Source organism: Pseudomyrmex gracilis, unplaced genomic scaffold (genome assembly GCF_002006095.1).
Source record: "Pseudomyrmex gracilis isolate BER0280 unplaced genomic scaffold, ASM200609v1 scaffold_2085, whole genome shotgun sequence".
NCBI lineage: Eukaryota > Metazoa > Arthropoda > Insecta > Hymenoptera > Formicidae > Pseudomyrmex > Pseudomyrmex gracilis.
Window position 1 is genome coordinate 4,494 of NW_018022669.1, and position 12,056 is coordinate 16,549.

General features: G+C 49.0%; 1 protein-coding gene across 1 annotated transcript in view; it reads right to left on the reverse strand.

The window, feature by feature from the left end:
- Positions 1-10,950: 10,950 nt before the first annotated feature.
- The window catches only part of LOC109862623 (ataxin-8-like), a 3,676-nt gene continuing 2,570 nt past the window's right edge, over positions 10,951-12,056 (reverse strand). The window contains exon 3 of the mRNA XM_020442713.1: positions 10,951-11,141. Coding sequence (XP_020298302.1) covers positions 10,951-11,141 — 191 coding nt within the window. The remainder of the gene's footprint in view (positions 11,142-12,056) is intronic.

The following is a 12,056-nucleotide window of genomic DNA, read 5'->3' on the forward strand; positions in this document are numbered from 1 at the left end:
AGTTCGCAGCCCCTGCACTCAGGCCGCGAGACCACTAGGCCGGTCCATCCTGCTGCATGGTTTCAAGAACCCGCTGCTTATATCGTTGCTGCATCTCACGGATTGCTATTTCGCCCCGCTGCCTGCTATTTGCTTATGCTGCTGTATCATAAAGTAATAGACACTGCAAGCGTTCGAATTTCGCGGTCCGCTGATTCTGCCGCCTGCGGGCAACCTTGCGAGCTGCGAATCCTGCGGCCTGATTGGCCCACGCGACCTACCTCAGCGCTGCCCGGGGTATCGACCGCTTATCAAACGAAATCTTTGTGCTCTTGGTCGCGAACAGCTGTGCGATACACACGACCGGCCTAGTGGTCTCGCGGCCTGAGTGCAGGGGCTGTGAACCCGGAGGTCCCGAGTTCGAATCCGCTCATCACCTGAGGATTTTTTCCGGGCCGGTCCCTTTCAACCAAGTTTATTGGTTGATCGGCGAACTTAATCGGACCTCCAATAATTAATTTGGGTGTATTCCCGAATTAATTCCCCTCCCACAAGGCGATCTCAGTCTTAACATCTAGAGCACGAGCCCGACACAGATGGGCACGCCCACTGTGAGAAGACGGCCGTGTATCGCGTGGTTGTAGTTCCCACTGCACATCCCCCCCCCTCATATTCGTTCAGAGGAAAATAACCAAAGACTGGCCATGCCTAAACCCTTATAGGGGGCGAGTGCCATAATGACGAAGAAGAACATAACTAGTAATAACTAAATCGAAGACTGGCGTATGCTCCTTCCTCACCGGGGCAAGAGCCATTACAGCAAAGAAGAAGAAGATGTGCGATACACACGTATCTCTCGGGCTCTCGTGCGTACTCGTATCTTTCGTGCCGCTCGACAAGTCTGCCGTGCCGTGATCTGTGTATTCGAGGCAAAGTGATTCGAGTCGAGAGGGTGATCCCGACGGAGTCAGGAAGCGCTTAGAGAATTATTCCGGACGGAAGAGATAAGAGCATGCCGGAGAACAACGGACGACGGTGAGGTGCCCGTTTCATTACTGTTAGCCACAAATCCGCGTCGTACAGGCCTCGTGTCGAGGCTGGTCGCTTGTATTTTGCGTCTTGTTTACGACGGCAAGGACGTGTCCTTGGCCGTATTCACAATTTTTCGACAGCGGCCAGAATCGGGCTTCACGGGGCTTCGTGGCAGTAGTTCGTAGATTAAGTGCATGATTTTCGTGATCTCGCAAATAATCGTCAAGCCCTGCAGTGGCGATACGACGCCAAGTAGTTTATTCGCGTTGTTTATTTCCGTCTGTTTTTTTTTTTTTTTTTTTTTTGTTAAGTGATCGTGCTCATTGTGCGTGTGTGCTGTGATTATCGTAACCCTATTGTAACCGCTCGCGTACCGTCGGCTAGCGTCTACCGACGGTGATCAGCTGACGCTGTAATAAATCATCCTAACAAAAGCGGATTTTCTCGCGCAATCGGCTGGATTGAGGTGCGTGCGAGTCGGAAGCAGTGTCGATCGGGAGGAAATATTGTATCAAATTAACGTGCAAATTAACGGTAATTTCGGGTGGTAAATTCTCGGGACAATTATCGCCGACTAAGTCGCAAGCGTACAGTGAATGCGTGTCGCATTTCGAGTGTATACTTTGTCCAGGATTATTCGCGATCAAGTAACGTATCGTACCGCCGATCTTTCTAGCGCCGAGACAGAGCGCGTCGCTAATTATTCTGTAATAATTGAAAAGTAAAAGCAAGCCCCGACGTCGAACCCACTTCGCTCTGTATTGCGAGTATTTTCTTTCGAGTGCATGCGCGTAGACTAAGAACTCGGCTCGACGTTATCTGTGGGCCTAGAGACACGAAACCGGCAAAAGCTGCGTGGCAAGGTAAATCGTTCGACCAAATTGCGATCATCGGCGAAACAAGCAAGTCCGTGTTGATCTACGGTGAAAAGGCGGCTGCACGCTATTTTATTCCGGCGTATTGTTTGTCACGTACATTGGCTTGCAACCTCTAGTTGCTTGGCCTGCATCTAGCTTTGCGGCCTGCGATTGCTATATTCTCGTGCCTGCGCTTGTTATCTTTCAACTTGAAGGCTTGAGTAAAGTCTCTTGTTCAGTACTTTCGCGGTATTGTTCTGATGACATAATTTGTTTTGTTAACTCGCGTGATTCGGTCTGGTAATGTCGTAACCCGTCGTCGATTCGATAATTTTTCTTTTGTATTATTTTATATTATTCGGCCTTGGTTTATTCGTTCTCTTTTTTTTTATATTATATTGTATCACACCTTTTTCTTTTAACTACTACTCTTTATATCGTTTCTTTTGTATTAGTTTGCATTAATTCTATCTTGCATTTCTACCTGCGTAATAAATTGTTAATTAATTATTATTACTTCGTACTGGTTAACTCTAATTTTCCCTTCTTCATCTGAGCTTCCTATCGCGAGGTCAAGAGACAGCCTGCATTCCAAATTTTTAGTCAACCTAGCCCCTCTCCGTTCCCAATAGAGCTAGTCGGCCCGTTGTGTCGAGTGACGCGATTACGCGTCTGGCGCCCAAAATTATAACAAAGTATTCGTCGACTCGGCCCGGCGGCGCTTGTTTGGATCATCTTTTTTATCCTGCCCGTGATTCGACGTTGCATTCTCGCGGACGCTCACCCGAGTCCCGTGAGATAAACTCCGTTTGCGGGGAAGTGGCGCGAGAATTCCGTTACAATTGCAAAAAACGTCACAATATATATATGTTTTTTTTTTTTTTTATGAAGAGAAATGCGTTGTGCACCATTGCCCCGTGGAGATTTGGACGGGGAGTATGGGACTCGCATCCACTAAAACCACTCAATAGCCTGCACTTGACTTAGTGAGAAGACCCGCGGCAGCCAAATGGCTATTACATCTTCAGGCTTCCCCAAGTCCTAGGCAAGTTCCCTAACAAACAACGCCCCTGCTCACCGTTGCCCTTGGGGTCGCGGCAGGAGAAAGGGGCCATAGCCCTCCTCAAGCCACCCCTCCCTGAAAACTTGTGTAAGGGCGCGGCAAGTTTGCCAACGTGCCGCCCCAAGTTCCCGCTCCCCGTAACCGAAGTCAAGGGAGGTTAGTACATATTCACGTACTCATCCCGCGACCAAGCAGCCCCCTAATAGAGGTTGGGTCCAGAGATCATGCGCAATCCATGACCCTTCCACCCCAAGTCCGGGGAACTGCCTCTAAGCCGAGCCTATTTGCTCGACTTGAAGAACTTGGTCCCGGCCTAGTCCTGCCTGGCGGTGGGAAAGACGAGTCTCCCCCCTTTGCCGCTTGGGGGAGGACTTTTTGGAGGAGTCTCTTCCCGAACCCGGCGCCTTTTGCGCCGCACCTCTGGACGGGCGGGGGCCAGCAACCTTGCGGTCCCTGACCCCGCCCGAAGTTCTCTTGGAAAGGGAGGGGAGGCACCGCGCCGTTCCCCCTCCTTTTCTCTAGTCTCCGGGAACCGAAGAATTCCTTTTCTGAGGCCGAGGCCGCAGCGGCCTCCCCCCCACCCGCGGCGGGCTTCGTCGCCCCCGTGCGCACAGAAGAGGTGGATGGAAGAGACGGATCTTCCCATCCTACCCCTTCTTCCGGCCACAACCGGGCCATTCCCTTCTCCGGGGAGAAGAGGTAAACTCCCTCTCCATCTTCTTCCAATCCGGAGGAGTTCCCGTCGAACCCAGCACTTCGGGCCCGCCGTTTCCTCCTCTTCTTTTTTGGGGAAGAAAATGGGGAAAAAGAGACACAGCTCGTCTCCTCCCCACCCTCTTTGCCGCCGGGTGGCAGCGGAGGCGCCGGCACAACGCCGGCGTTTTACCTGGCGGCTTAATTTTTTCTCGGGATGAAGGCGCAACTCGCACCACCTATCCGGTGATTAGATGGCTGCCTCCGGCTCGCACATAAGGTGCACTTGTGGGCAGCCTTGCAAGTGATGGCAAGGTGGCCATCCTCCTCTTGCAACGGTAGCACGCTGTGCTCCGATCTTCGCCGAAGCACGTTCGCGCCACGTGCCCGTATTCGAGGCACCCAGTGCATCGGTAGCACTGCATACGCCGTGCTCTCAGCGCCTTGACGAGGAGATCGAACCACCCTACCCCAATTCTCTTTGCTCTTACCACATTCCGGGTTGCCCGCAGGGGCATACGGGCCCACAAGGTCCCGTATCCGGTGGGGGAGGAGCGCACCAGCCCAGTCCAAACCTGACTGGGCTGGCAACCGCCGGCCGTTGCCAAAGCGGCGGCGACGTCCTCCGTGGTGAGGGGGGGCACCACGTCCCTCACGCGCATTTCTGCGTGCTTCACAGGACGGATGAACTGCATCCCCTCCTTGCCCTGGCACACCTTGGATACCTTCTCCACGAGAGCATTCGCTTTTGCAGCTCCACCAGGCCCGGGAACCTGGAGAAGCATGCCTCTATTTGCCGCCCTCCTAATCCGGAGGCCGAAAATACCGACTTCCTTAAGGTCGGCGGCGGCAGCCGCCTTCCGCATGGCGTCGGCATAACTGCCGCTCTCCTCCACCGTGAGGAGAACGGCAGCCCCACTGAGGAGCCGATTCAGCTTTTCTCTCTCCGCCCTCCCGGGGCGCTCACGGAAGCTGCGTGAGGGCGCCGTCCCTTATCAGGGAGGGAAGGATTTCTCTCCCTTCCCCGCGCCTTGCGTCCTACCACCGTCGCCCGGGTAGACGAGGCGCGCTCGATAACAGGACCGCCAGGAGCCAGAGAGGCGATCTCTCTCCTAACAACGGAGATTATCTGCTCCTCTCCTATCTTGTCCGCCAGTAGGCGGACACATCTCTCCTCCGGGAGATCCATATCTAGAAGAGCACCAGCTCCCAGGGGCTCGGCAACTCCTTCCTCCGTTTGGACACCCTGGGAGTCCCTCTCTGGCGGCACAATAGGCCCCCGGATGGTCGAGGCCGACACCTGCGGGCCCAGAGTGGGCTCACCCACCTGAGTCCCGCAGTCGGCCAACTCACGTCTGGATGCCCCCGCCAAAGAGAATCCCTTGGCGTAGGCGTCGTCTAGCATTTCCCGGACCTTCTTATACTGGGAAGCCGTTATATGGGCCGCCTTCTTGGAAGTCCGGAGCTTTTCCTTAAGGGTCCTGATGCGCTCCTCTATAAGTGCGTCAGACCCGCCCAGGATGAAAGGCGAGGGCGACAATGCCCTCCGCGATTCCCTTCATCGTGGCCGCCACCCTCAGGATCTTAATATACCTCTTGTGGAGGTTTTTGGACGTGGAGGCCACCTTCAATATCACCTCCACGGCTGTGTGGGTCTTTTGGACTATCTCAGCCGCGGAGGAAACCGGCCCTGGAAGGCTGGAGGACCGTAGCTCCACAGTGTCACTCCAACACCGATTCTCCAGCTCGAGCACCGCCTCCGCCCGATTTGCAGCAAGAAGCCGTTCTTCGGCTGCGACGAGATACTGGCCGGTAGTCGGTGGTCGGCCCTTTCCCCCAGTACCCCTACTGGTACTGGGTGCCGATATGGAGGCGTCCTCCTGCACCTTCATGATGTTCGAGTTCCCGGATGTCGGTGGGGACCCGGACACGCCGGCAAATTGCGGGGAGCAGGAACGCTTCTTCGCCGGCTTCTTCTCCTCGTCCCCCTTAGGGGCGACGCCTCCTACGTTCGCACTCGTAAGGGGAACATGCGCCCCGAACATTTTTCTGGCGCCTAACGCTAAAACGTCTGGACGCTTCTTCGCAGTAGCTTGTTCTGCCACTGCCCCTGCGGTGCAGGCAGTGGGTAGCCCATGGCGCGATGACGACATGAAAGTGCCTGGGACGGCAACACCCCCACGCCGGGCCCTGAGTGTCCGATCACTCTGAGCCGGTACGTCTTGCTCCTCTTCTGTACTACTCATATTTTTTAAACAGAAGTAGTGGTTTAATTTTGAAGTTTTTCTTCTCCTAGGCCGGCTGCCCACACAGGGCTGACGAGCCCGGTCTGCCCGGGTGCGCTCTTGGTCTGGTCGCTCCTCGAGGATCTGTCCGGCAAGGGTGACTTTGCCAAGAACCGAAGTTTCCGCCGGCATAGCTCCATGGATCAACACGGCACTCAAGCCCATCCACCACGACACGGTGGAACACTCTCGAAGGGGATATATATGTTTATATATATATTTATATATGTTAGGGGGCTTATATATATATATAAGCCTAACGACCGGCCCAGTGGTCTCACGGCCTGAGTGCGAGGGCTGCGAGTGGGAGGTCCCGAGTTCGAATCCACACCGTCGGACTTTTCCGGGCCGGTCTCTTTCAAGTCGAGTTTATCGATTGAAAAGCGAACTGAATCGGGCCTCCGAATAGATCGTGGATACAAATGGATCGTGGATATAGAAGTGGAGTGTTGAAAAATATTGTAACCCTGAGGGGAATCAATTAAAAACGTCTTTTATATAAACCCAACAACAGAACGCTATAAACTTATATTAGCGTGCGCGTCAATATAAACTGATTTCCCATGAAAACAGCTTTCTAAATCATCCGGAATAAGCTCACCGCCCGTTGCCGCGACGAGAATTAGCTCGTTGTCGCGGCAAAACGCTTGTAAATCACCCGGAATAAGCTCACCGCCCATTGCCACGACAAAAATTAGCTCGTTGTCGCGACAAAACGCACTGAACCGCGGCCGCCGCAGGGCCTCCCACGCGCGAAAATGAGCTCATGGTCGCAAACCAAAAACGGTTTACTTTACGAACAGTGATGAAAGATCTGGCAGGCTAACACCAAAAGCACCGAGGTGGTGGGGGCACGCACACAAGCGAGAACCGCTGTCCGTGTGCGTGACGTCACGCTCGGCTGTTCGGCTCGTGAAAGAGCGCAGACATACTATGTTCTGCCTCGCTTCCACCAAACCCGCTACGCGAGCAACACATTGAGGCTCGAAAGCAATGTTTCGTCGCGCGCTTGTAGCGTATGACAATACGACAACGCAAAATGCTTTTCCATGACTTACAATCTTGGAAAAAGTAGATACTACAATATTATTGATAAGGATGAGTTAAACATCTCAAGATGCATTTATTATTACATTTTTATTAAAATTAATTAATTAATTAATTCTTATTAAAAGTTAACTGTAATAATTTTAAAGTTTTCTTAAATTATTGAAAAACATTTAATATATATATATATATTGTGACGTGGTAGTCGCGCCGCTCCTCCCTCGCCACAAAAAGCTCTCATGATCGCGGGAGTCCGGGGGTGCGGTTGCTTGCGTGCGTTAGATTTAGTTGCTTATTCGTATTATTTTTTTTGTATGCTCTTGGCGCCTCACCACACCGAGAACACATTACTGGAGGAGATATCAGGAGCCGTCGATTGTGAATAAAGGCGAGAGAGAACGAGAGAGAAGGGTGTGCGTGGAGACGCGGCTAGGCCCTCGCACGACGACCAGAGGGGTGAGTCTCCGGGAATAAGCGGCGAGAGAAATGACAGCGAGAAGGACAGCGAACCTTGGCGCTGGGAAACCGAGGAAGCGAGGCGAACACCCGACGATGGAGACAGCTTTGACCTTCTGTTCGCTTCGGAAAAGCCTGCTGCACCCCTCCGCTGCTAACTTGCACCTCTTACCGGGCTGCGCTACTGCATGCTGCATCTCTATTACATTGGCGGAATTCAGCACTTGGAAATCTTCGCTGCTTACATTTTTGCTAGTAAGGGCCTGGTACTCGCTTTGAATTTCGCAGCCGCGAGTCCTGCCGCCGAGCGCGAGCATCGCGTCGCATGTGGCGCCCCTCGCGACCTGATTGTTTGCCGCGATCTACCCTACGCGATCCTAGCGCGCTCAAACGCATCGACCCCGAATCGATCTCGATCCTCGCTTTCTTGGTCGCAGCCGCTCGAACAGGACGGACACACTAACGGCACTCCCGACGATCGATCGTTGAACTGAGAACTTGAAGATAGTGCTGAATGGAAAAGGACGACGACGTACGGTGAGGTATCCTCGTCAATTTGTGAGCCACGAATCCGCGTTACTCGAGTCTCGTGTCGAGGCTAGTCGCTGAATTTCGCGTTTAGATACCGGCAAGGACATAACCTTCGCCATAGTTTCGAGTTTTCGGCAGCGGCTAGAATCGGATTCCACGGGGCTTTGTGGTATTAATTCGTAGGCTTAAGTGCGTGTCGCGTAACTACTCTATTGAGTAGTACAAGCCCTGGAGTACCAGTAAAGCGCCAAGCAGCAATTTTCGTTCTTTCATTGTGTTTTGCGTGTACTAGTGTTTGTCTAGTGTATCGTTTCGCGACCGACATACTCTGTACCGGGTATCATACCGATCATCGTATCGAATACCGTATCGAGTATCGTTTTCTGCAATTAACGCTATCGTAACGTGTCGCATCCTGCATACTAATTACTGCTTAGTTTTCACCTGCTGCTGTATCAATCTTTCACGCTACTCTATCGTACCGCTATTACATTCTCTACGGCATTTTGGTGTGGATTTCCCGAGTGATCTGCCAAGAGCGAGGGGTGAGCGATTCGGAAGAGCTATACTAAAAGAATTTCGTACCGTTATCGTATCGAATCAAAGAGATCTATCGTACCGTACTAGGGAATCTCTCGGATCGCGGAGCGCCTAGCTCTCGTTCCAGGGAACAAGTTCTTCCGACTTTGTGAGCGCTTTGCTCAGGTGTTCTCATTGGCACGTGCATGCCGCATTATATTTGATTGCTTAAGTACACTGTGACCGGGGACGGGAATTCGGCGAGAGCTTTGCGCCGTGCCTGGCGTAAGCCTGACCAGCCCCTGCGAAATCAAGTAAGTCCCGCGGCGTAGATATTACACCTAGCGGCCCGCCTAGTGGTACGTGCACGATTTGGCTAGATTAATTAATTCCGCCGTTTCCAGCTTCAGGAAGGCTTTGAGTAACACGCTTGTTTCCCTGTCTATTATACCGCCTAGTAGTGTATAGCGTATGTGAAGTCAGCGCGACGGCGTAGCGTCCTCGATATCACGAGTCGATATACGAAATTGGTCCTGCGATAGGTCACGCGTCTGTTGAAAGTGTTTTGTTAATCGTCCCTGTACTTTTCTATTTTCTATTTTCTTTTATTTTACATTCTTTTTTTTTTAATTACTGCCGCCGCGACAAAGCGATCTCGCCGTATCCTATCGGTGAAATTATTTATTTTGTATTTTTTTTTGTTATTTTCGCTAAGTTGTCTCTTATTCCGCGGCGTTATAATAAATTGTTTATTTCTTTCTGTCTATCTGCAGTGTGGTTGATTACGATCCTAATCCGAGATTCGTTCGGGACAGCCCTGTTTATTTATCGTCCGACCCACCTCCTCTCCGTTTCAAATAGAGCTAGTCGGCCCATTGTGTCGAGCGACGCACATTTTGACGCGAGTACGCGTCTAGCGCCCAAAATTAGATCCAAGGATCCGTCGGCTCGGTACAGTGGTTGCTCGGTTTAACACCCTTTTCTCTCCTGCTGATCTAGACGTTTCCTATCTTGCGGACTTCCGTCCGTGTCCCGAGTTCGTACTTCCGTTTCGGGCGGGACGACGCGGGAATTGCGTAAGACCAGAGAAAAAAACGTCACAATAAATATATATATATATATATATATATATATATATATAAACTATAGTATTAATATTACTAATTTTTCTATATTTTTAATTTGTAAATTACAAAAAGAATCTACATTTTACAGATGCACAATCCTAAAGTATTTAATAAAGTATTTTCATATACCATATGAATATAATAATGAATATATTAATGAATTGAATTTTGTATAATATGAAGTAAATATTTTGAGATTATATGTCTGAAAAATGTAGATTCTCTCTCTTGTCATAATTTACAAAACAAAAATATATAAGAAAAGAACACTAAGAACTTTCAATATTCAAAACACTTTTGAATTCTTTCAGTTAATTTGTATGTAATAATTTCACAAAAAATATAATGCATCTTCAAATGTTTTACTATCATCAATAATATTACGTTCTTTTTCTAAGACTGTACATTTTGGAGACAAAATATAAATATATAAATATTGTACGTCTTTGAAAGAAAAATTGTGTGTAAAGCTTTGTGAGACATAAGTTAAATAAAAACATTGGTTTAATGTTATTTAATATAGGTTTTCATTCTCCTTTTTTACACAAATTGTTCACTATATATTCTCATATTAGATCGTTACATCGATCGAGCAGTAAAAATAAAAGTTTAAATGTGTTTAGACATGTGGACGCGCACCGTTCAATGTTTTTCGCTTGTCTCACACATCGAGATTTCCATGTTAGTGACATCGCAATTTGTGGAATCAATAGACAACGATGTAATTTTTCGAAATACATGAAATGCTATGCAGTTCCCCATAGAAAATGAATCGAAAATATTACATAAACTTTGCTACTAAAATCTTTCATGTTACAATATTAAATAATTTTGCAACAATTATATAACATATAAGTTTTATGTTTTGCAATAATGATAGGTAATATTATGAAAAAGTGGTCTTCCGCACTACCCAGAAGGTGCCACTAATAGCGCGTTAAGTTTTTTGCCTGTAGCCCTATTCTACCACGTTTTATTTCGCATTTGTTAGGTTTTTAAACATGGATGTCGGATATATTTACATATGAAAGAAGTAATATGACAATAGTTTGAGTTTTTGAATGAAATATTTTATTTATATATGAGGGTAATTTAAAAAATGCAGGTTATTTAAAAATATATAAATATTTGGCATCAATTATTCAGTATTATATTAATAATTAATATAATACTGAATAATTGGTACATATGAGCGTCCTCTTCCGCGCGGGCCTTCTCTTCCGTATGAAAGTGACGGACCTCCTCTTCCGCGCTAGCGCTCGCTGGCACCCCCTCGGCCACCGTGTTTTCTTAAGACAAGAATTATTAATAAAATAAAAGATTTGCAGTTATTATATTTAGTAAGTAATAGTTGTGGTATATTAAATAAATAGCTTACTAGTTGCATTTGTCCGCAACTCTTGCTGCTGTTGTTGGGGCTGCTGTTGTTGAGGCTGCTGCTGTTGCTGTTGTTGTTGGTGCTGCAGCTGCTGTTGTTGGAATTGCTGCTGCTGTTGTTGATGCTGCTGCTGCTGTTGCACCTGCTGCAGTTGTTGTTGCAGCCGATTTTGCGCTGTTATTATAAGTAGTATAACTATGAGAGTTCTAATTCAGGGAGCTCCGAGGGGAGTGCGGGGTATGACGTCACACAGGGGAGGGGAGGAGGAGGAGGTAATGACGTTACACAGGGGAAGGGAGGGGAGGGGGTAATGACGTCACAGGGGAAGGGGTACTGACGTCATGCGGGGAAGGGGTATGACGTCACAGGTGGCGTGGGGTATGACGTCACGCGGAGAGGGGAGGGGGACGCGCGGTGTGACGTCACAGGGGGAGGGGTGACGTCACTATGACGTCACGCGGGGGCGTGGCTCTGACGTCACGCGTGAAATGACGTCACTATGACGTCACGCGGGTTGCGTGGCTCTGACGTCACAGGATATGACGTCACGCGGGAAATGACGTCACGCGACATTATGGCGACTTCACACGCGGCGGGCTCCGTTATGACGACTTCACACGTGGCAATATGGCGGTTCGACAAGATGGCGTCACAGGATATGACGCGGCGGGCACCGGTATGGCGATACTTCAAGGTATGTACTATTTACTATATGCATGGTATATACTCGTACTTCTTAATGCTGTACGACAATACTACGCGTCTCCAAGATGTTTTGGTACATATGTAAATTTTTTTTATATAACAGAAATATGAAAAAAAAAAACATGCTTAGAACAACTATGTATATTGTACATATGTTATTTATTCGCACATACTTATTTCACGCAGTATGTAACCTTATACGCAGCGCGCGCAAAGTTGCATAGTTGCAGTTTTTTAGCGAGAGCGCGCAAAGTTGCGGAGTTGCAGTTTTTCAGCGAGAGCGCGCAAAGTTGCGGAGTTGCAGTTTTTCAGCGAGAAAGACGTAATATTCACTTTTTATTTAAGTTTTTAGTCATACATACATATTATTTACATGCGTCGCAC